The 20,177-nt window shown below is 55.8% G+C and overlaps 4 protein-coding genes across 4 annotated transcripts; all 4 read right to left on the bottom strand.

The window, feature by feature from the left end:
* Nucleotides 1-482: 482 nt before the first annotated feature.
* Nucleotides 483-3,033, bottom strand: M406DRAFT_352259 (uncharacterized protein; the record flags this gene model as incomplete). Its single annotated transcript, XM_040922675.1, has 5 exons — nucleotides 483-1,691; nucleotides 1,781-2,221; nucleotides 2,316-2,651; nucleotides 2,742-2,848; nucleotides 2,944-3,033. 5 exons carry the CDS (start codon nucleotides 3,031-3,033, stop codon nucleotides 542-544), a joined length of 2,124 nt encoding a protein of 707 aa, XP_040774185.1. The 3' UTR covers nucleotides 483-541.
* A 1,142-nt stretch (nucleotides 3,034-4,175) lies between these two features.
* M406DRAFT_49555 (uncharacterized protein) lies at nucleotides 4,176-7,911 on the bottom strand (the record flags this gene model as incomplete). The annotated part of the gene is made up of 5 exons (XM_040924393.1): nucleotides 4,176-4,785; nucleotides 4,819-6,751; nucleotides 6,871-7,311; nucleotides 7,451-7,539; nucleotides 7,637-7,911. The coding sequence occupies 5 exons, from the start codon at nucleotides 7,909-7,911 to the stop codon at nucleotides 4,176-4,178; spliced, it is 3,348 nt and encodes a 1,115-aa protein (XP_040774184.1).
* Nucleotides 7,912-9,666: 1,755 nt separating this feature from the next.
* Nucleotides 9,667-10,845, bottom strand: M406DRAFT_356979 (uncharacterized protein). Its single transcript, XM_040923564.1, has one exon. It carries the CDS (start codon nucleotides 10,833-10,835, stop codon nucleotides 9,888-9,890), a length of 948 nt encoding a protein of 315 aa, XP_040774183.1. The 5' UTR covers nucleotides 10,836-10,845; the 3' UTR covers nucleotides 9,667-9,887.
* A 2,745-nt stretch (nucleotides 10,846-13,590) lies between these two features.
* On the bottom strand, nucleotides 13,591-18,654 carry M406DRAFT_64339 (uncharacterized protein; the record flags this gene model as incomplete). The annotated part of the gene is made up of 14 exons (XM_040924879.1): nucleotides 13,591-13,691; nucleotides 13,723-14,038; nucleotides 14,102-15,374; nucleotides 15,411-15,615; nucleotides 15,712-16,219; nucleotides 16,517-17,030; nucleotides 17,157-17,437; nucleotides 17,471-17,615; nucleotides 17,730-17,873; nucleotides 17,947-17,962; nucleotides 17,992-18,123; nucleotides 18,193-18,408; nucleotides 18,453-18,498; nucleotides 18,637-18,654. 14 exons carry the CDS (start codon nucleotides 18,652-18,654, stop codon nucleotides 13,591-13,593), a joined length of 3,915 nt encoding a protein of 1,304 aa, XP_040774182.1.
* Nucleotides 18,655-20,177: the final 1,523 nt, after the last annotated feature.

Genomic DNA, 20,177 nt, shown 5'->3' with positions numbered 1-20,177 from the left:
AGTATGTTACAGTATGCACTGTGTGGCCCGTGCATTATTTCGGGGTTACAGCACTATGGTACCTTAGCGTCAGGGCTCCTTCCTCACAGGCTTCATCCTCCCATGGAACAATGCTGCTCGCCTCCTGCCTCAAGTAAATAGAGCAGTTCCTAGGAAGCAGCAATTACGCATTACGCATAAATTCCAATGATCACAGGATTTGACTGCTCATACACTCTCGAACCAATGGATACGATTCCTCATCTCTATTCCTTCCCAAAAATATGCTCAAGAGCACATGTGTGCTCTGCGTAAGGTGCAACACGACGAGGCCACACTAAAAAGCAAGAGAAGGTCTAAAATGAGCCTCATGACACAAGGTAGCTTCGAGGACAGCAGCCACAGGTGACCGGTCTGGGAAGTAGATTTTCCAGATCACTTGAGTTTTTATCATGTTGAAAACCAACTTATATTGATGGTGTAGATCGATCCTCCACAGAGATAATTACCACAAGGACCTTGCAAGTCCAACCCCAGCCATACATCACTATTCATCTCGTCATTAACCGCTTGGCTCCACGGCTATAGCTGTTGTATCAGGCTGATAAAGATGGCCCCAGTTCATAACATCCAACTCATCCCACAGGAACGTGTCAAAACTCCAAGTAGACATGACATACTCATTCGCCTCATCCGGCCCCGGCAGCCTATTTGGCACTGCTGTGTCGTGTCCGGCCTGCATGAACGGGGCAGGGTGGGCAAAAGACTCATCACCTCCAGAATGTGAGCTTTCCACGGTGGGATGGCCAGAGATGGTCGAATACCCGGGAGTCTGCAACGGATTCGTTCCCGCCAGGGCCGGGCCTGGAGGATGTTGTTCTGGGTTGAGACCCGAATCCTCCACTCTTCCCAAGATCCGCCGGGCGACGTCGACGCTGTTTTGCACGATGCCGAGCTGCGGCGACAGCTCAGCCTCCCTAAAGTGGCGACCCGTGTTGCTGTCCTCGGCATGCCGCACGAGCAGCTCGAGAAGCCCTGCCGCGCTGCCGCCTTCATCCCATTCATCCCACGAGAGACTTCGCAAAACGGAACATATCTGCAGCACCTCTTGAATGACTGTCGTCTTCACGTCTGCAGAGACTAGCTTTGTGTCGAGGTTGTCCACAGCGATGGTGTTGACAAGACATAGCGCTGCCGCAACGACATCGCGCAATTGATGCTTGGGATACAGCTCCATGGCCTCACTGACTTCTCTTGTCGCATGGCTTTGGATTTCAATTCGTCCCGACGTGTTATTTGACAACGTGACGACGAGGTCGACGATTCGCGAGGCAGCCTCAAAGCTCTGGTATCGCGCTGTTCGCAGGTCCGCGGCCTGCAGTTTGGCCTCGCGCTGGATATTACTCGACACGGCAGTGGTGCAGAGATGTAGGCCCGTTGCTGCAAATCCCATACTGAGCCACAGCGAGATATTTGCCGGCCAACTTCGCTTTATTTCGTCGAGTTCCATAACCAACAGGTTTATCAGGGAATGATGCGGCTTGCCAGAGCTAGAGCCCTCGATGATCGTGGTCGCCCTGATCCAGAACTCTTGGAGCTCAGCCAGCCTCAAAAAATCCTGCGGTACGTGGCCTTCGAGACTCTGCCTAATGGACAGCGCACGGTTGGCAACCATACTCATGGGCGGCGGTAGACCAAACGTCGCAGCCAGACTGTGAAGGATGAAGCACCACATGTCAGCAAGGACTGCTTCAGATCTGATCTCAGGATCGACTCCTGATCACATAAGGGCCACACTTACGACGTGCTGACGACAAAACAGCCCAGCCAGGTCTTTTTGCGCAGGACGGCATCCCCCGTCCAACCTTTTGGGACGTCAAATTTGGCATGTGGACCGGATCGAGGTAGATCTGCCCGACCTAAACAAATCTGTATCGCAGCCGAGACGGCAATATTGCAATACGTCCAGGATACGTCTTGTGTCTGCCGCTGGACAGGGAATGGCCAGAAAGAAAGGATCAACAAGCCCTGGATGGCGTGTATCGACCGTATCGAGGTGACGATCTGGGCCATCAAGAGGCGCTTAACCGGCTCGAGGAGCTTCTCGAACAGAGGATTGCGAGATCCACGCGCGGCAGTCAATATCACGGCCCAAAAGAGAAGGGGGCTGTCCTCAAAGACAAGATCGATGCTCCTCCGCACATGCAGGATAGGGAGCTGCTCGAAATGATGGTCCAAAAAGCTGTCATGGCCCTCGCGTGGTCAGCAGACTGTGGTCCCTATCCGCGGGAGGATCATCGGCGCGGCAGTACACCCACTGAGGTTACAGGACGTACTATTGAAAAAGCCCTTCTGCTGAATGTCGATCGACATAGACGCCGTGAAGATGGAATGTCGACACGCTGTCCATGACCGTCGCGTTCGAATTCGGCGTCAGTGCCATCGAGGGCCGCAAGGGCGATGCGCCGGGCAGGCTGGAACTTTCTGGACGGGGCAATATGTTTTGAGGAGTGCTTGTCATGCTGATTCTGTATTGCGGAGACTCGGAGCTGAGGCCACGGCTGCGTTGCTCGGAGGGGACCACCAGAGCACCGTCCATCGCACTCTCGCCGCGAAGAGAGTGCACGAGATGTTGCAACTCCTCCTTCTCCTGTGTGACTTTTTCCAAGGCCCTAACAAACCAATGTTAGACAAAAAACACCATCAATTGGGTCTCCTTGCACGTGCGGTTTGGTTGGGCGGTGTCTGGAACCCCGACGTACCCTCGGACGACACTTCTCTTGAAACCGGGGTCACACAGACATGGTCTCTTCATCCTCTCGCACCTCGTACACGGATTTGGGGACCGTTTGAGAGCATCACACTTGAGCTACATTGGCGCTCGAGGTCATGTTAGACTGATTTGTTCAACTATCGTCCTCCTCTTCCTTCTTCTTTCTGTTGCTCGCGCGAGACACCACGCACCTTCACCTGACGGCATGTCGTACATGCCATTGACGACCGCTTGACGACGCCTGATCGCTTCGGAACTCGGTCTGTGGGGGATGCAGACATTGTTGAAACAAGAATGCTTCTCCTTCTCCTGTCTTTGTCTCTCTCTTTCTTGATGACACTTCTTCAGGCTTGAGAGGTGACGTGACATCAACAGCAAGTTGCGGCGCCGTGTCAGGTGTTGCACGTGTGTACATATATTCCGAGGTTGTCTTCTTCTCGGGCCTCTTCTTTCACACGACGATTGATGACGGCGCAGCTTAGCTATATCCCTGACACGCATCCCCAAAGGAACAACAAGGCTTGCAGGAGGCTTAGACCATTTAGTGCTTATTCCCGAGGGGTGGGAAGCGCTCAATACGCAAAAAAACGAGAACCAGAAGAACGCCAGAGGAATGTCTCGGCATTCGTTTGCGCCTGGGCGGGTCGGCAGATCTCAACCGTAAAGAGTCTCGCAGGAAGTGCATCCCAGAACAAGCCCTTAGGAGGGACATGACTTTGTCAGCATGTCATGTTTGATGTACAAAGCATCAACACAGGGAGGGAGACGGAGAAGGAGAACCATACCAAGAGAGACAGATCAGTCACTATGTACTGCGGCACAGCCAGGGGGAGGGTGGGTCGGTTATGCCGGGATCATACCAGTTCCTGAAGCGAAATTCGCTTAGGACCTCAAGGCATTTTCACAAGCGTAAGTTGAGCAATGAGGAGATGGATATGTGTTGTTTGAAGACCAAGAATTCTTTGCACAAATCATACTCATCCCTTTAAGACTATCTTTAGACAAGCAGAGCCACACGCTCGCAGCTCGGCCCAAGGAAGCCTGCAGAGATCATGGCATTCTGGGCCAGGACTTAGCAGGGCGTGGCAGGTAGCCGACGTTTTGGTCTCCTTGCTTTGATCCTTGCAGGTTAAAACGACCTGTTTTCCTCGTCCAAGAAACTCGTCACTGATGTGACTTGAGTGGTGAATACCGACCCAGGACACGGTAATTATACCACGAAACATGAGACTATTGCGACGAACCAGCCAGTGAACAAGAGTCTACTAAAGTCAAACAATGACGGGAGTGCTTGGTTTGTTGGCCATGAACGTGGACAATTCTTGGCCAAAGGGTAAGTATGCATGCAGAAAGTCATGGAACAATTCATAGTCAACGTTCGGCAAACTCTTGATTTCAAGTCTATAAACAGTATCGACCTGCTCTAAAAGATATCCGTCACGAACCTCTCATTCTTCATCCCCCTCACAAAGGTATTGACCTGCTCCTCAGTAACCTCTTTCCCCTCCGCCTTGGCCGCCTCCAGAAACAACTTCCTCGCCACAGACCCAACACCCTGCGCGAGCTCCTTACTGCCGCAGATATAAAACCTGGCCCCGCGCTCCCACAGCCTCCCGACATCCTCATGGTCCCTGAGCATGCGATCCTGCACATACCTGCAGCCGTCCTCGGCGCGAGGCACCGCCCTGCTAAACACCCACCGCACGTCCACCGCACCCAGCCTCGCCCACTCGGCAAACTCGTCCGCGTACAGCTGGTCCTTGCCCTCGCGCCGGCAGCCCGCAAACAGGACCGCCGGCGCCAGCGTCTTGCCGCCCTCGCGGACCAGCGTCGCCCGCTCCTGCACGAACCCTCGGAACGGCGCCACCCCGCTGCCGTTGGCGAGCATCACGATGGGCGTCTGCTCCTGGTCCACAGGCAGGCGGAAGTACTTGTTTGTGCTGCGCACCGAGACCAGCACGCGGTCGCCCGCCGCCAGGGACCGCATGTAGCTGCCTGCCACGCCCAGGAACCGCTGCCGGACCTCCTCCTGGCTTGAGGCAGGGGCCTGGATGGGGGGCTGGTACCAGGCGGGCGCGTCCAGGACGCTGTAGGTCAGCGTGACGGAGTGTGGCGAGGCGAGTGGGGAGGAGGAGATGGAGTAGTGCCGCGTGCGCATGGGAGGGAGGAGGGCGAGGTAGGTGCTAAAGGGGAGAGGGAGCGCCGTCTTGTGCTGTGTGAGGAGGTCGAGAATCGTGATGCGCTTTTGGATGATCTCGGAAGCGAAGACAGTCGTGTCGAGGTACGAGGTCAGGGTCTTTCTGACGCCGTTGTCCTCACTAGTGTCGTCAGCGCTGCAGACGGGCAACAGGACCTTGATGTCCTGCTTTGTTGCTGGCTGAGAGATTTCGACATAGCCCTGAAGGAGGTCGAAGATGCCTACCGGCGTTCCCGTAGGGAGGGTCGTTGCGGTCCCGGCCTTGATGGTGATTACTCCATCCCACGGCAGGTTGAAGTGGTTTATCACCCTCCTGACATACTCCTTTGGGTTCAGGGGCAGCACAGCGAGGTAGTCACCGGCGCTATAGGTCACGTTGGAAGGGAGCTCGATCTCGATGTGGCGCTTCTCGGGCTCCCCTGGCGCCGTCAAGACCTTGGTGCTCATGACATTGGCCCACTGGACGTTCTGCTGGAGGTGTGCCGCTCTCTCCTGCGTGGTGAGCTCGACCTCCAGCATGGGCACTGCTGCCGCGCTGCCGTTCGAAGCCGAGCCATCATCTCCTGGTGATGACGAGCCGAGATGGGCACCAAGTGCCGGCCACAGGTGACCGTTCGTCCACGCCTCGAAATCGCCAAAGGTATCCTGCTTACTGACGTCCGAGCACCCACGCTCTGCGATCCTCTCCGCCCCAGCCTTCACGAGCAGCTCGTCGAGCAGCTTAGGGATGCGCTGGTACGTCGACACCCAATCGCTGTGGCCGCATCCAAAACAAGCAAATCGTGCGCCCTCGAGCGGCATTGTCGTCCTGTCCTTGTTCTCGTCCAAGCTCTCTACCCACGCCACGAACCGCGCGGCGTCATCGGTAGGGAGACCTTCGTACGAGGCTGTGATGATCACTGTGGGCTTCCTCTTGGGCACCCGGCCCATCACCTGGTCTAGTGTCTTGACTTCGGCCTTGAAGCCTCTCTGTGCACACTGTGCAGCCAGTTTCTGTGCCAGGGCCTGACACGTTCCGGTATTTGAGCCATACAGGATGGACAGCTCGTGGCTCGAATCGACGGTTTCCTCCGCCTCCTCCTTCTTCTTTGCAGCGGCAGCAGCAGTACCAGTCCCATTCTGTCCACTTCCTCTATAGGCGGCTTCATCGTGGTCGCCCGCCAGTCTCTGCATCAACACCGTCGGCGTAATGCCTTCCCTGAGGTTCGCCCTCATAAAGAAATCCTTGGGCTTGATGGTGAGGTTCTGCATAATCTTCATCTCATAATTGGGATCGTCCAGTGTCATGTCGAAGTTCTGCAGGATCAGCGCAACAGCCAGGACCGCCTCCTGCCACGCAAACGCGCGCCCAATGCACGCCCTCATGCCCGTGCCAAAGGGCTTCCACGCGTTCTTGGGCAGCTTCTCAAAGTTCTCGTCCAGCATCCGCTCCGGGCGGAACTCGTCGGCATCGTCCCCCCAGACCTTGGGGTCCTTGTGGATCTTGCCCAGCAGGCAGATGATCGGCTTGCCGCGGGGGATGGCGTACTTCTTGGTGCTCTCCGGGTTCTTGGCGCCAATGTACACGGTCTCCTCGTGGTTCTCGGGCCGGACGGCGCGGCTGAAGGCCGGTGCTGTGGGCGTGAGCCGCAGCGTCTCCCTCAGGACGGCGTTGATGTACTTGAGCTCGTTGACGTGTTTGGGCTCGATGCGGACACTGCCCACGACACGGTCTACTTCTGCCTGTGCGGTGAGGTAGGCCTTGGGGTTCTTGAGGAGCTGCAGGAAGGCGAACGACAGAAGTCCCGAGGTCGTCTCGTGGCCTTTGTGGGAGAGGGTAAGGACGAATTTTGTCAGTTTTATGTGAAGAGGAACCAAAGGAGGTGAGGACAACAAGGAAGACGACGATGATCACAGAACTTTCTCTCTCTCTCCTACTCACCTGCGACCAAGAATGTCTGCATATTCGCAGCAATAAGCTCATCCCTCATCGTCTTCCCCGTCCTGGGGTCCTTTCCGAAAATCAACGAGTTCAGCAGGTCCTTCTTGTCCGTCGGGTGCTCTCGCCTGTGCTGCACCAGCGCCCGCGACGTCTTCTCCATCAGCTCCGCGCTCTGCTTGACCTGCTCGTTGTACGACGGCATCAGCCTCGACAGCAGCCCGGCCAGCTGCCCGGAGCTGTTCGCCGCGCCCAGGCTGACGTTCATGGCCTTGATGAACGGGTGCATCTCGTCCTGGTAGAACGAGTTGAAGCGAAAGTCCATGGCGCAGAGCGCGATCGAGTCGAGCGTCAGGCGCGAGAAGTCCTCCGAGGCCGGGATCCTGTGCTGCGGGCCTTGTCGTGCCCACTTTAGGACGAGCTGGCTTGCTATGTCGTGCATTTCTGTGTAGAAACAAAAGGGCGGACAGGATTTCTCCATGTTAGAAAGAAGAACATCGCAAGGTCTGTTTTTTTTTTTTTTTTTCTGGATCGTCCTGCATTTCTATGCTGGCTAGGAAAACCTCCCTTCCCACTCACTCACCTGGGAACATATCCGCAATAGCCAGAGGTCCAAAGGCCGGCATCAGAATTCGATGCGCCTGGCCCCAGTCTTCCTCTTTCTCACTGAGCCTGTTCACGATATATCCGTCAGCAAAAAATAAATGCCATTACGTCTTCATAAGAGTGGGAAGAGAAACTTTGGTAAGAGTGTATCAAAAAGACATACGAGGTAAACAACCCTTGCGCCTTGTCCCCCTCACTCAGTCTAGCCAACTTGCCACCGACGAGTTTATAGAATCGCGTCTCGTCGCACAGCTCGTCAAACAGCTCGAAGCCGCTTACGACGATGATGTCCCTCGTGGGCATGCGTAGCTTGAAGATGGGGCCGTGGATGTCTGCTATGCGCTCGATTGCGCGGATGGGGACTTCATCTTGGAGGTCGAGAATGTTGCCGAGGAAAGGAAGGCCCTTTGGGCCCGAGATCTCTGTGGCCACGGCCATAATCACTTTATCTTGTGTAAATTGCTTGGACTGGGTGTTATTGGCGGTAGGAGTTGAGTGAGAAGTTTTGTAGGTTGCGACGGTTCAGATTGGGTATTTGGGACTTTTCTGTCCAGGCTGCGTGTTGGAATTGGATAGCGATGAAGTGCTTTATGATGAGACACAAGAAAACAAGTAGAAATTGGTGTGGTTTTTATAATGTGGAGCACATTTGTTCAAGTCGTGATCCTAGGAAGCATCCATCACGGACAGTAAATAGACACCGAGACTGCCATGGAGTTATACATTCATTTAGTAGAAGGATTCAAAATATAATTGTTACGGTGTCGTGCTCGTCCGGCTGTCTTAGTAGCATAAAATAGGCTTGGGAGGCTGTGCCCGGGTCGGTTCCATGCAGCAAGGGGGCACACTATAACGAAAGCGATAACGATGCGAGGGTGATTGGCTGTCAGATCCTCTCCCGTTTGAGCGTCAGATGCTGCCAGAACCTGGTGTTGGTCGGTCGATCTCGCATCGCTTACAACTTGAGTGCACCTTGCCCCTCGAGGGTTGTGCATACATCCTCGCCCTCGTGTCCTTCGCTTGTCTAATCTCAAAAGTGAGGACCACTCTCTTAAATCACATGAAGGGACTCCTCAGGAAGGGTTATCTCGACGGGCCTACTTAAGCACACGGATGGAGATCCTCGTGCTGCTGCATCAGCTTCTCGAATGGGTTTCTGCATTGGACCGTGAGATCCGCCGCGGAAGCTATTCGCGATCGGTTTCGGCACCGTTCCACAGCCCCGTTCCTGACGAGTCCGGTGTTCGGAAAATGGTTGAAATCCTTACCAAACATTTTGGGTGCTGACCTGCCTTTGTTCTGTGCTAAGGATCATATTGAATCCCGGTTGTCCGAGGCGCCGGTGCCGCGATTCCGTGCAGGCAAGAAGAAGAACAAGGAGTTGAGAGGTTGAACTCATGTAGATGGACGAAACTCACCACAAGTAGATGTGTCTGGTACATGATTCTTCCCGTTTGTACTTTGCGTATTCATTGCTCTTCAAGAACATCTCATGAAATAAGTGTTTGCTGGACAAGTCAGACCGGCATCAGGCCGAAATCCGTAGAACCCACAGCAAGAGTGTAAGATACATTTGACAGAGTAAGACCCACAGAAGATGACTATCTACCGTTGCTTCAACCATGGAGTGATCAACAGCCCGGCATGCTACCTCGGTACTACCAGTCATGTGAAGCATAAGCCAGTGATCCAAAGACACCAAGAAATCATGGTAGAACCAAGCCACTGAGTATTACTCCAGAGCCAAAGCCCACAACAAACGTGAAAACACCAATAGTAACGATTCAAACGTGTCAAGGTGTGAGGACAACACGTGTGTAATACATATACTCGTACGCTATCTTTCGAAGGAATGTCATGCAGTCCCCTCATCCTCTCCTTCTCCTCCCCTCTTTTCCTCTTTGTTTCCTATTGTTATTCTTCGAAAATGATCAACAGATGAAAACACCAAGTTATATATACGAAGTACTATTTGTCCGTGTCGAGGTGATATCAAGCTAGTCCTTGAAGTCATCACTTGTAGACAGTATACTTCAATTGGAGACGATTACAGAGTCAATATGAAGTATTCCTTCGTCTTTAATGAATATACCAAAGAGGGATCTCAATGGAAATGGATTCCAGCATGAGGTTTGTAGATGTCTCGATTTACTCAAGACTTGCTTCTCAGTGTATAAATATATAGCGCCTTATGCAGAATTGATAAATCTTGAATATTATTGTAATAATGTTTATTCTGAATCATAACTGTACAGACCTGAATACAACATGAAAAGCCTTTTAATACTTGCAACAGCCAAGCAAAGTCGACGACGCAAACATGCGCGTATGTAAATCATGGAACCAAAATATATATCGTGAAGAAAAACAATCCAAATGAACCGCATAATGACAAAGATTGTCCTCCACTCAATCTACGCCGCCGCCGCCGTCGCTGCCTTCCTCCTCGTCACCTTCATCCTCAGCCCAACCGGCCGAATATTAAACCACCCATCCTGCTTCCAAGTCCAGCCCTCCTCATCCACCATCTCGAAATCACACCGCCGCACCAGCACAGCCAGGACCGTCACCATGAACATCCAGGCCCAGTTCTTCCCGATACACTCGCGCCGCCCGTTGCCGAACCACTTCTTGACCCCGGCGGGGAGAGCCTCCAGCGCCTCGCGCATCATCCTCTCCGGGCGAAAGGACAGAGGGTCGTCAAACACAGACGGGTCGGTGTTGACGCCTGCGAGGACGATGATCATGGCTTGGTCGTGGGTGACGGCGTATTTGCCACCCCCGAGGAGGACGGGCGCCGTGTCGACGTCGCCTGCGGCAGTGGTCCGCGGGATGGGCTCGATGTTGAAGCCAGGCGCTGCGGCAGAGAGGCGCAGGGTCTCGCGCACGACGCCCTCGATGTAACTGAGCCGGCCCAGCTGCTCGGCGGTCATTTGAACATCTTCCTCTTCCTCTTCCTCTTCATCATCTTCTTCATCATCATCCGTATTCTCCTCTCCCCCACCAGCACCACCAACCCACGGCCCCAGCACCTCATCCACCTCCTTCCTCGCCTTCACAAAACACTCCCGGTTCTTGCACAAAAAGTACAAGGCACTAGCCAGTGCACAGGGCGCCGTGCTGCTCCCGATAGGCATGGTGACCACCTCGTCCACAATCTGGCTCTCGCGCAGGGCCTCGCCCGTGTCCGGGTCTCGCCCCTTGAGCAGGGCCCCGAGCAGATCGCGGCGCGACGTCGGGTTCCGCCGGCGGTGTGTGATGACGGGCGCGGCATACCCTTCGCGCATGGCCGTCTTGGACTCGCGCCACCGCCGGGAGTGGAACAGCCAGTTCACGAGGCCTGGTCGCGTGGGCCGCCGCATCGCCTCCGAGGTGGCGTCTTCCATGGCGGCGAGCATCGGGTCGTCGTGGGCTGCGGCGATGCAGCCCAGCTTGCGCCCAAAGAGCGTCGCGGTGGTCGCCTCCAGAGAGAGGCGGTTTAGTCCTGTCATGAGCAGGACGCCGTCCTCTTGCTGTTGCTGTTGTTGCTGCTGCTGTGTCTTTGTCGAGTCAGGGTGATGTTGATGCTGATGATCATCACCTCCTCCTTCCCCTTCTCCCTCTCCTTGCTCATCCACCTTCTTCCCATCCCTCTCCTCCTTGCTCCTGTTCTTCTTCTTCTTCTTCTTCTTCTTCTTCATCATCTTCTTCTTCTTCCCCCCTTCCTCTTCCTCACACCACCACCTAACCAACTCCCCCGTCAGCACCGCCACCTCCCCCGTCCACCCCTCCACCGCCTCCCGCCGCAAAAGAGGCGCACAGATCCGATGCGCCACCCCCCAGCTCGCCTCGTCGTCATACGCCGTGAACAGCGCGTCATGCACGGCATGCCGGATCTCGACGACGGGCCCGCCTACGTACTTGCGAAAACGACGCTGGTCGCATAGCTCTTCTGCAAGAGAGGCACCCGCCACAAACACCACCGTCTTGCCGAGGACGGTGAGCTGGAAGATCTCGCCGTACTTGGCGGCGAGGGAGGCCAGGGACGTCCAGGTGTTGGAGGTGTTTACTATAAGTTGTCATTTTCGGGTGGTCAGTTTCCCTTTTTTTCTTTCTTTCTTTTCTTCTTCCTTTTGTCTTTCTTTTTTCTTTCGGGGTTGGTGATTCTCTCCGTAATACAAATACAGATAAGAGGGAGAAGAAGGAAGAACAGAACAATGAATGCTTGTGCGTGTACTCACCGTCAAAGACATTCCCCAGAAGTGGAATACCTGGAGGTCGAGGAATAGGCAGGGACATGATGTGCTCGTTGTCGATATCCTCAGATTGGTTGATTCTCAGGCGTTATTGCTGCCGCTGCTGCCACCGCCGAATCTCTTCGTAACGGCGAGAAAGGTGTTGCTTATAATTCAAGAACAGAAAAAAAAAAATGAAAAAAAAAAATAACAACAACAATAAAAAGGATCAACCTTTTGGAACACAATTGCCCCGTAGTCATGGGCACACAACATCAATCCACGGGTGAAACCTTTGCGAGAACATCTCTCCCTCCCTCCCTCCCTTTCATTTATTTCTTTAGTTTGGAGGAAAGGTGGGGGGACCACTTGCGTCCAGCTTGGTATGACCACCACCTCTTCTCCATGTCTGACAATCTTTTTCCTGTCTGGTCAATTCAATGTGTACACACACACACACACACACACACACACCTTTGATCAAAAGAAACACAACGAAGCAATCATGCCCACGTATTCCCCCCGCCGCCGCCGTGTACGTCAGAACCACCCGTGGTCATGTCTCACAGCAGGGCGTCCTATTCCCAACCAGGCACGGAAGTAATGAGCTGAAAACCACGCCCCCACCAAAACAGAGGAAAAGATAAGACGTGTGAGAGGCGTCAGTGGCGCACACCGCGTGTGTCAAGGATTGGTTCAGCTGTGCAATCGACACTATGCTGAACCGTCAGATTTCCCACTCCACCACACCGAAAACCCCCCCCCCCCCCGCTTCTTGTGCGAGGCTTTCGTTGGCAAGGTTTGGCCGAGAAAAAGAAAGGCAACTGGAAGAGGAAGAAGGTTTTGGGGGGGGGAGGGGAGTGTGAGACAGGACAATCCATTCGTGCTCCGAGACACACGGAATACAAAATCATGTCTTACCTTCTTAGGTTTCTGCTTTTTCTTCCGCTGTCGTTCGCTCCTCGTTGTTGCCAGCCAACCACCAGGACTTCTTTTTCCGAGAGGCGAAAAGTAAAGCCAAGCAAAAAAGCAAAGCCTGCAGACAAAACACAAACAAGCAAGGATCATTTCCTCCTCAGTTTCGGAAGCGTTCTCTTTTTCATTCTCATTAAAGTATATGCAAATACTCTCACACACTCACACACACATCTCCTCTCCTCTCCTCTTTGTCTCACCAGAAACCCCTCACACCCATTTTTTCTTTTTCTTTTCTTCTTTCATCTCCGTTCCCATTCCGAAGCCAAGCCCATCTAGCCCATGCATGGCCATGTACCCAGCAACTCCTAACGCTTGACATTAGACATAATAAAGTAATGTAAAGTTACAGGGTCGTTTATATAAATACAATCCGAAATATGAAAAAAAAAAAAAAAAAAAAAAGGGAAAAAGGGAAAAAAGAGAACTACAAAATAAAACCCCAACTTCTTCTGCAACCCCAACTCAACCCGTCATCAACAATGCCCAACAAAAAAGGAGCTGCTGCCTGGTAGCGAGCAGGCACCGGTGGGGTATCAAGAATGGCAATGGAAAGAAGAAAAGAGAAAGAAAGAAGAAAACTTGTAGCTTGGCAGGCATGAACAAGTCACCGCTCATCACTGCTCAGTAGAAGAAACAGCCCTCCTAAGCAGAAATATAAACAAGATACAAGGTGGCCACACAGTATCGGAATTAATCATTGTTTCCCATCAAGAAGTGCGAGGGCTACCACCATAGCACCAATGTTGAGCATCCATCCGTTGATTGATTGCCGTTAGGGCAAAGTGAGTGGTAAGGGCAGGGAGGGAGGGAGTGAGTGAGTGGGAACTCATGTGCAGCAGCACAAGACAGGACGAAGAAACGTCTCACGCCCGCAGCGTCGTGTCCCCATCCTCCTCCTCCTCCTCCTCCTCATACCCTCCACGGCTCACCCTCCGTCCCCTTTCGTATTCGGCACCGTCCTCACCTCCAAACTCGTAGGAACCGACGCCCTCACCCATGTCGGAACTGAGCCTGTCCACGTCGAGACTGCCCCTCGCCGCACGCCTGGCCACCTCACGTTCCCTGTAGATCTCCGTCCTGCGTGTGTCTGCAAGCTGCAGGATATCCACGTACGTGCGGAACTTGACAATCTCGCGCAGCAGGTAAGAGCTCTTGCGCTCCCAGTTGGCCATGGCCTTTTGGGCATTGGAACCCCTGGGCGTGAACGCCAGGAGCATGGGGCTGCGCAGTGCGTTGTGCTGCTGCAGCTCCTCCTCGATCGATTTGACGTAGTTGAGGAGCGCATCCAGCTGATCCTTCTCGGAGGCATTGGATGGCCGCATCGACTGCGTCGGCGGCGTCCACTCGGCGATATTGACAATGTCGCCGGGCAGCTTGTTGGACGCGGCCACACCGCCGGCGCGCGGGTTCGAGCTGCCAAAGTCAAAAGATCCGACGGACCGGAAGCTGCTCCCACGAGAGTGCATGCTGGAGCGCGCCGCGGCATTGCTACTGCTGCGTTGTCGCCCGGCAGGCCCTGTTGTCTCGTTGATGGCCGAGACCAGGGCGTTGTTGATGATTGCATCGCTCCAGCCGAACTCCATGTTCGAAACACCACCAATCAGCGGATGCGTGCTGAGCCTGGCGCTCCAGTAGTTTGCCGTCGTAACAAACTCGTTGCAGATCTCCGGCGTGCCGACATGGAAGAGGTGCACAGCGCCCGTGGGCAGGGACAGGGCCCAGACGTGCGGCCGCTGCTTCGAGTAGCCGGGTGGCGGTAGTGCAGAGGCCAGCGTAAGGCGCAGGCTCCAGGTGCCAAGCGTCGTCGCGTTCTCCTGCCAGTTGCCACCGCCGACAACAGCACCCTTCTTGGGGGCGTTGCGGCTGCGACGGCCCATGGATTTGTTGGGCGTGAAGGAAAAGATGCTGATGTTGCCCTTCTGGATGACGGCAAAGACCTCGGTCCAGTTACGATCCTTTGCCTTCTTGTCGACGCCGTCGAGGTGGTGTTTGTGGATGACAATGCCCTCCTTGACCCACGGCGGCCCGGCCAGCTCGAGAGACTCGTCGTCGAGCAGCTGGGTCGTCTTCAGGTCGTCACTGACCAGCGACGGGACGCTGCTCCGCGGGTCCTCGCGGATGATGGCCTGGCTCAGAGCATTGGCGAACCCAATCGACTGCTGGTAGTCGCCGCGAGGGAAGCGCGAGCCGAACGAGTCCATGGACATCGAGGTGTGCGTTCTACCCAGGGACGCCCGACTCCAGGTGGCGACCGAGTCGACGGGACTCCACAGCGATTGACCGTCGTCGAAACTCGTCCTGCTCGACGCGAAGCCGGCGCTACCGAACCCACGAGGCCGAGACCGACTCTTGGATGACCATCGTCCATTGCCTGCCCGTATGGATTCCGGTCCAACCCGTCCACGAGCAGAGGGATTCTCTGAAGGCGCCTTGCTGAGCACACTGGGCGAGCGCTTCAGCATGCCCATGACGGACAGGCCACCGGCCGAGGGCAGCTCCTGCACAGGCTCCGCACCATACAGAGGCAGACGCTCGTCGCGGATGGAGGCATAGATGTCCTTCAACACAACCTCCATCTGGCTCTCCCAGGCCTTCAGAGACCCCTCGAATGGGGACTTCACCAGAGGCCCGCAGTCGTCCAGCTCGGTGGGCGCGTCGCCCAGTGCAGACCCGGCCCTTCCAGGGAGCTTGATGAACGAGTTTCGGAAGCTGGTCCTCTCATTGATATTGGTATTCTCCAGAGACTGGCGTCGATCGTCGAGTGTAGAGCCCTTGCCTGGGAGGATGCTGGGTCTATCGTATGCGTTGGGTATGGACTCGGCCACAGCCTGTCTGACTGTGGTCATGGTGTTCTTGATGAACTGGCTGCGGGTCATCTTGGACTCGATGTCGGCCATGTGCAGGTCTGTGTTGAGCAGCATGATCGAGTAGCAGATGGTGTGGATGACATCTAGTTAGAGAAGGAGAAGAAGGAAGACGGTGTCAGTATCATGTTTGATCCATACAAAATATACACAGCGCGACTCCAGAGAGGGGCATTACTTACCCACGGACTTGAATCCGTGATGGGGATTGCAATCACACCAGCGCTTCGAAAAGGTGACGAGAATGCGGTCCACCTGCTGCGTCTCTGCCCTGAGGATAAGCCTGTTGCAGACATCCCGTAGCGATGTGACAATGTTCTTGTTTGTAAAGTCGTACAGGTCCATGTAGGCCCGAAGCGTTCGCTGTCTGATGGGCCCTTCTTCGCCCATCCACGAGGCGGCTTTCTCTTTGGGTATAAAGTCCTCGCTGCCATCGAAGATCTTCTGCGCCTTCGCCTTGTCGTCTTGGGTGGGATCGCCGACGATGAAGTGGGGCTCGTCAAGAGGATGCTCGGCCTTGGGAAGGTTGGTCGTGGCATTGAGGTCTGCCCCTTCGATCTTCAGATCTGGGATGCTGGCCGCAGAAGCACGTGTCTTTAGTTCAGGTTCGGGTTCGGGCTCGGTCTTGAAGCCCTCGATGGGCAGCGTCAGGCTTCCCGGGCGGTCGCTCTTTTCGGAGGCCATGCTGTCCTGTGTCAGCCTGTCCAGCTTCTTGTCCTTGATCGTGGCGTACGAAGACGGGGACGACAACGGCAAATCCGTCTGGATCGGAGCCAGCGTCATGCGGCCAACAGGAATGGGCGACCTGGAGCGGCTGGCCATGGCAGATTGTGAGGCCTGCTTCCTGACTTGTTGTGGGCTACCATCGCTTTCGCTATTGTCGTGCAAGAAGGAACTGCTGCGCTCGTAATCGTAAAGTGGCTTCGAGACATGTCGTGTTGGCGTCCCGGGCCTTTGTGCTCCGGGGGCGGTGGGGCTTCTGTCCACCCTGGGTCTCGAATCGGACGGCACTGAACGTATTGTGGCTCTCGGGTCTGGCTCGTAGTCGGGAGAGAAGCTTCGAAGCTGTCGGTCGGGAGGAAACTCTTCCACTGCCGAGTGATAGACGGACTGCGCTTGGTCGTCCCGGGGACTGGTCCGGCCGGAAGACGGGGCTGATGACTCCGAGGCCTTGAGAAAAGGGTCCATGGCCTTGCGCAGGCTTGTGACAGGGCTGGGCTCGGGCTTCGGGGTCATAACCTCGAGCCGCTTCTGGGGAGGAGGCAGCAGCTCTGCCGATGGTATGATGGACGGTGGTAAGGTGGGCGGAAGAGGGGGTGGTTCTACATTGTTCACCGACACAGACTTCTTGCGGCGCCGGAAGAACCCTGATGGTTTCTTCTGTATCCCGTGGGACGAGCTCGTCTGCCTCGAGGACGGGGTGCTGGTGGCGGCTTTGTTGGCTTCCGAGAATGCCGCATTTGCAGTCGTGGGCGATTGCTGGGATGAGGATGCATGGTTGCTGCTCATGATTTTGGCAGAGGCTGCAGGAGAGCCGATGGCCGGGGCAAGAGATGTAGCAGACGAGGGCAGGCTGGCGGACTGGTCTAGAGCTGCAACAAGGCTGTTCTTGGAGCCGCCACCGAACATGCGCCTGAAGAAACCGGGTTGTTTTTCCTTGTGCTGCGCGACGGTCGATGTGGGAGCAGCAGCCGGGCTGGCGTGCACGGGCTCCTTGGCCTTCTCGTAACCAACATGGGGGGCCGGGGCCGAGTCTTCTAACAAATCTGCGACGGTACCAGGAGCAGTACCAGGAAGAGGAAGAGGGGGAACAGGTTCATGGTCACGCTCGCGGGCGGCATCACGTCTTGAGGAGGACGACGGGTGGTGCTTGGCAGTGCTGGTGCTCCGTGAAGATTTGTTGCTGCGCTTGCGCTCCAGGCGGAGGTTGACAGAGCGCACGGGTGACAGGGGCTCGCCCATGGGCTCGTGCCGGGCAATGGACGGCATAGACGGCATGGTGGCGAGCCGACGCGGACCGACTGGTACTGTCGGGGTGGGTGCAGCATCGTCCAGATCGTAAGAGTAGTCGTAGTCGAGGTTGGAGCTGGCGTGGTCGAAGAAGGAGTTGGGCAGCTCTATATGCCACGACGGCTGCTGCCCCTGTTGCTGCTGCTGTTGTAGGTGTTTCTGTGGGTGTTGGGTAGTGGTCGGGCGCGACGAGTGCAGCTGCTGCTGGTCCGGCGGCTGTGTGCCGTAGGAGCGGCGGCGTGCCGGTTCTAGACTGGAGGATCGTTTGGGCACACCAATACTTTGCGCCCATTTCTGGCTGCCCAACACGTGTGCATAGCCTGCTGCGTCAACGCTGTTTGTACTACTGCTCTTGCTCCCGCGTCCTCCCCTCGAGTGTAGCACCCGTGAGCCCAAAGAGGAGCCACCAGGGACGGGGCGCTGCTGATTGGTGGCAATATCGCGCAGGCCACCTGGATTGGCCGAGAGGCTGTTACTCCTGCGCCCTCGCGACATGTTGGTCGACACACGGCTCAGGTCATCGTCGGCGCCTTCGTAGTCGGAACTGTACGAGTACCCGTGGCCGCCTCGGCCCCCGGCCACAGCTCCGGCGTGGATAGTATTTCTTGCCTTTGAGTTTGTTGTGCTCGTCATCGTCCTACTGCCGCCCCCACCTCCTGCTGTGCCCGCCCTCGGGCCTGCTGCTGCTGGGTCCTCGTAGCGATACGAAGGATGAGGGCCGGCAAAACCAGACATGGTCCTGGTCTCGCCGCTGGTCTGCATGTTGTTCACCTGGCTCATGTGGTTGAATTGGTCGAGGGAGAGGAGCATGTTCCCCAGAAGGGAGTCGCGGGTCACATTTCGAGGGGAGAGGGAGAGGTCGTGGGAATCTCGGAGGGAGGAGTCTCGCAAGTCGCGATGCTGCAGGGCGGACGGCGGCGGGGTGCGGGAGTGCCGTCGCCGCAGGGGGGAGTCGTTCCCTTGGTTGGACATCACGTCGGCGTCGGAGAAGGTATCAGAGAAGGCGTCGAAGAAGGTCTGGTTGTCGTCAGGGCCGTCGGCTCGGTCGTCGTGGTGGCCGCCTCCTAGGTCGCGGCCTCTGTTGGGATCAGTAGTACCAGGTCTTGTGCGCGCATCCCTCTCCTCCTGGCCAGCCCTGTAGCCCTGGCTAGACAACTTGAAGTGGAGACGTGGGCTGTCGCGATCGTAGTCGTCGTCGTAGTAGTCGTCGTCGGCTGCAGCAGGCCTGCCTCTGGACAACGAGAGGGGCGGAGGGCGCCTGTCGTATGTGCCGGCGGCGCCAGCGGCGGAGGAGGAGGAGGGGGAGTTCAGACTGCGCTGAGACGACTTGTAGGGGATGTCGGGAGGCTTAGGGAATGCGAGGTGACTGGGCGGCGGGGGCGACAGTGGTGTAGAGAGCTCGTTGTCCTCGTAGTCGGGAGAGTAGGAGTAGGCGTTGGCGTCGAAAGTGTCTATGTTGAGGTCAGGCTTGTTGTTGCGACGGTGATTGCGCACCCTCCTAGGCTGGGGCTGTTGGTCCTCAGAGAAAGGCATGTTCAAAATTTCGGACCCGGATCTTTGAGCCCTGGCTGACACGGGTTTATGCCTGCTGGGTGACACCCTCCTCCCAAGGTATGGTACGGTACCGCACTGCCGTTCGTCTGGTCGGGAGGGAAATGAATAATTAGCCCTGCAACTAGTCTCACAAGCCCCACCACCCTTGCAGGCAGGCGCCAACGTTTGTAGTGGTGGTGGTGTTCGTCTTCCTCCTCCTTGTCGTCGTAATGGCGGTGATTCAACGTCAATGTCGTCGGCGTCACCCACAGGGGAAGCCTAGAGATCTGCTGGGGTGGAGGGGGGGTCGAGAGAAATGACAGGCGAAACAGAAGGAAGGGCAGGTGTGCTGTTGTGTGGACGCCATGCAGATGCAGACGCAGATGCAGGTGCAGGAGGGAGAGACATGCGCCTGTGTGTCTGTGTGTATCGTTACCTCGTCCCGTGGTTGCTGAATGGTCGAAACAAGGACTAGCCGAGGAGCAATGGGCAGTGCAGTGCAGTGCAGTTGTGTCCAGATGACCCTCTCGTGTGTGTGTGTGTGTGTGGGCGTGTGTGTATGTGGTATTGTTTCGTCTCGTCCCTCGACAATGCAGTGGTTAGGGGCCTTTCTGGATTGCCAGGCCAGGCGCTTGGCCTCGGTCACTGCCACGCACGAACCTGCGAACCACCACGAAATCTTGCGAGGTGGCAATGGACGATGTACACATGCAGAACGGCACAGAAGAGGCTTGAGCGCTTATGTTGGGTGAGTGGACAGCCAGGAAAGGAGATCTGACTGGACCCCCCTGGCACAAGAGCGATCTTGACGGTGCGACGGTGGGGGAAAAGGAACTGAGGCTTGACCTCGACGAGGCTAGCTTGCAGCAGCCGCCGAGGTGGTAGCCCTGACAGGTCGTTTCGTGTGTCCAGATGGCGCAATATGATTATACTGTACTTAAGTTAGGATACCGAGTCAAGCAATCACACACACACACACACACACACACACACACACACACACACGCACATGTGTGTGTAGCCGTGCTTTGTTGTATGTAGTGTGTCTTTGTCGTGTCCAATGCAGCGTTGTCATGTGTTACCCTCCAAAGCCACACATGCTTCT

This window comes from Cryphonectria parasitica, assembly GCF_011745365.1.
Source record: "Cryphonectria parasitica EP155 unplaced genomic scaffold M406scaffold_6, whole genome shotgun sequence".
NCBI classification, from domain to species: Eukaryota; Fungi; Ascomycota; class Sordariomycetes; order Diaporthales; family Cryphonectriaceae; genus Cryphonectria; species Cryphonectria parasitica.
This window is presented reverse-complemented; position numbering and strand designations above follow the sequence as displayed.

What these genes read in the sequence shown, in the direction of transcription:
- M406DRAFT_356979 (XM_040923564.1), bottom strand. Translation starts at nt 10,835, where the DNA reads ATGCGGCGGCCCACGCGACCAGGCCTCGTGAACTGGCTGTTCCACTCC.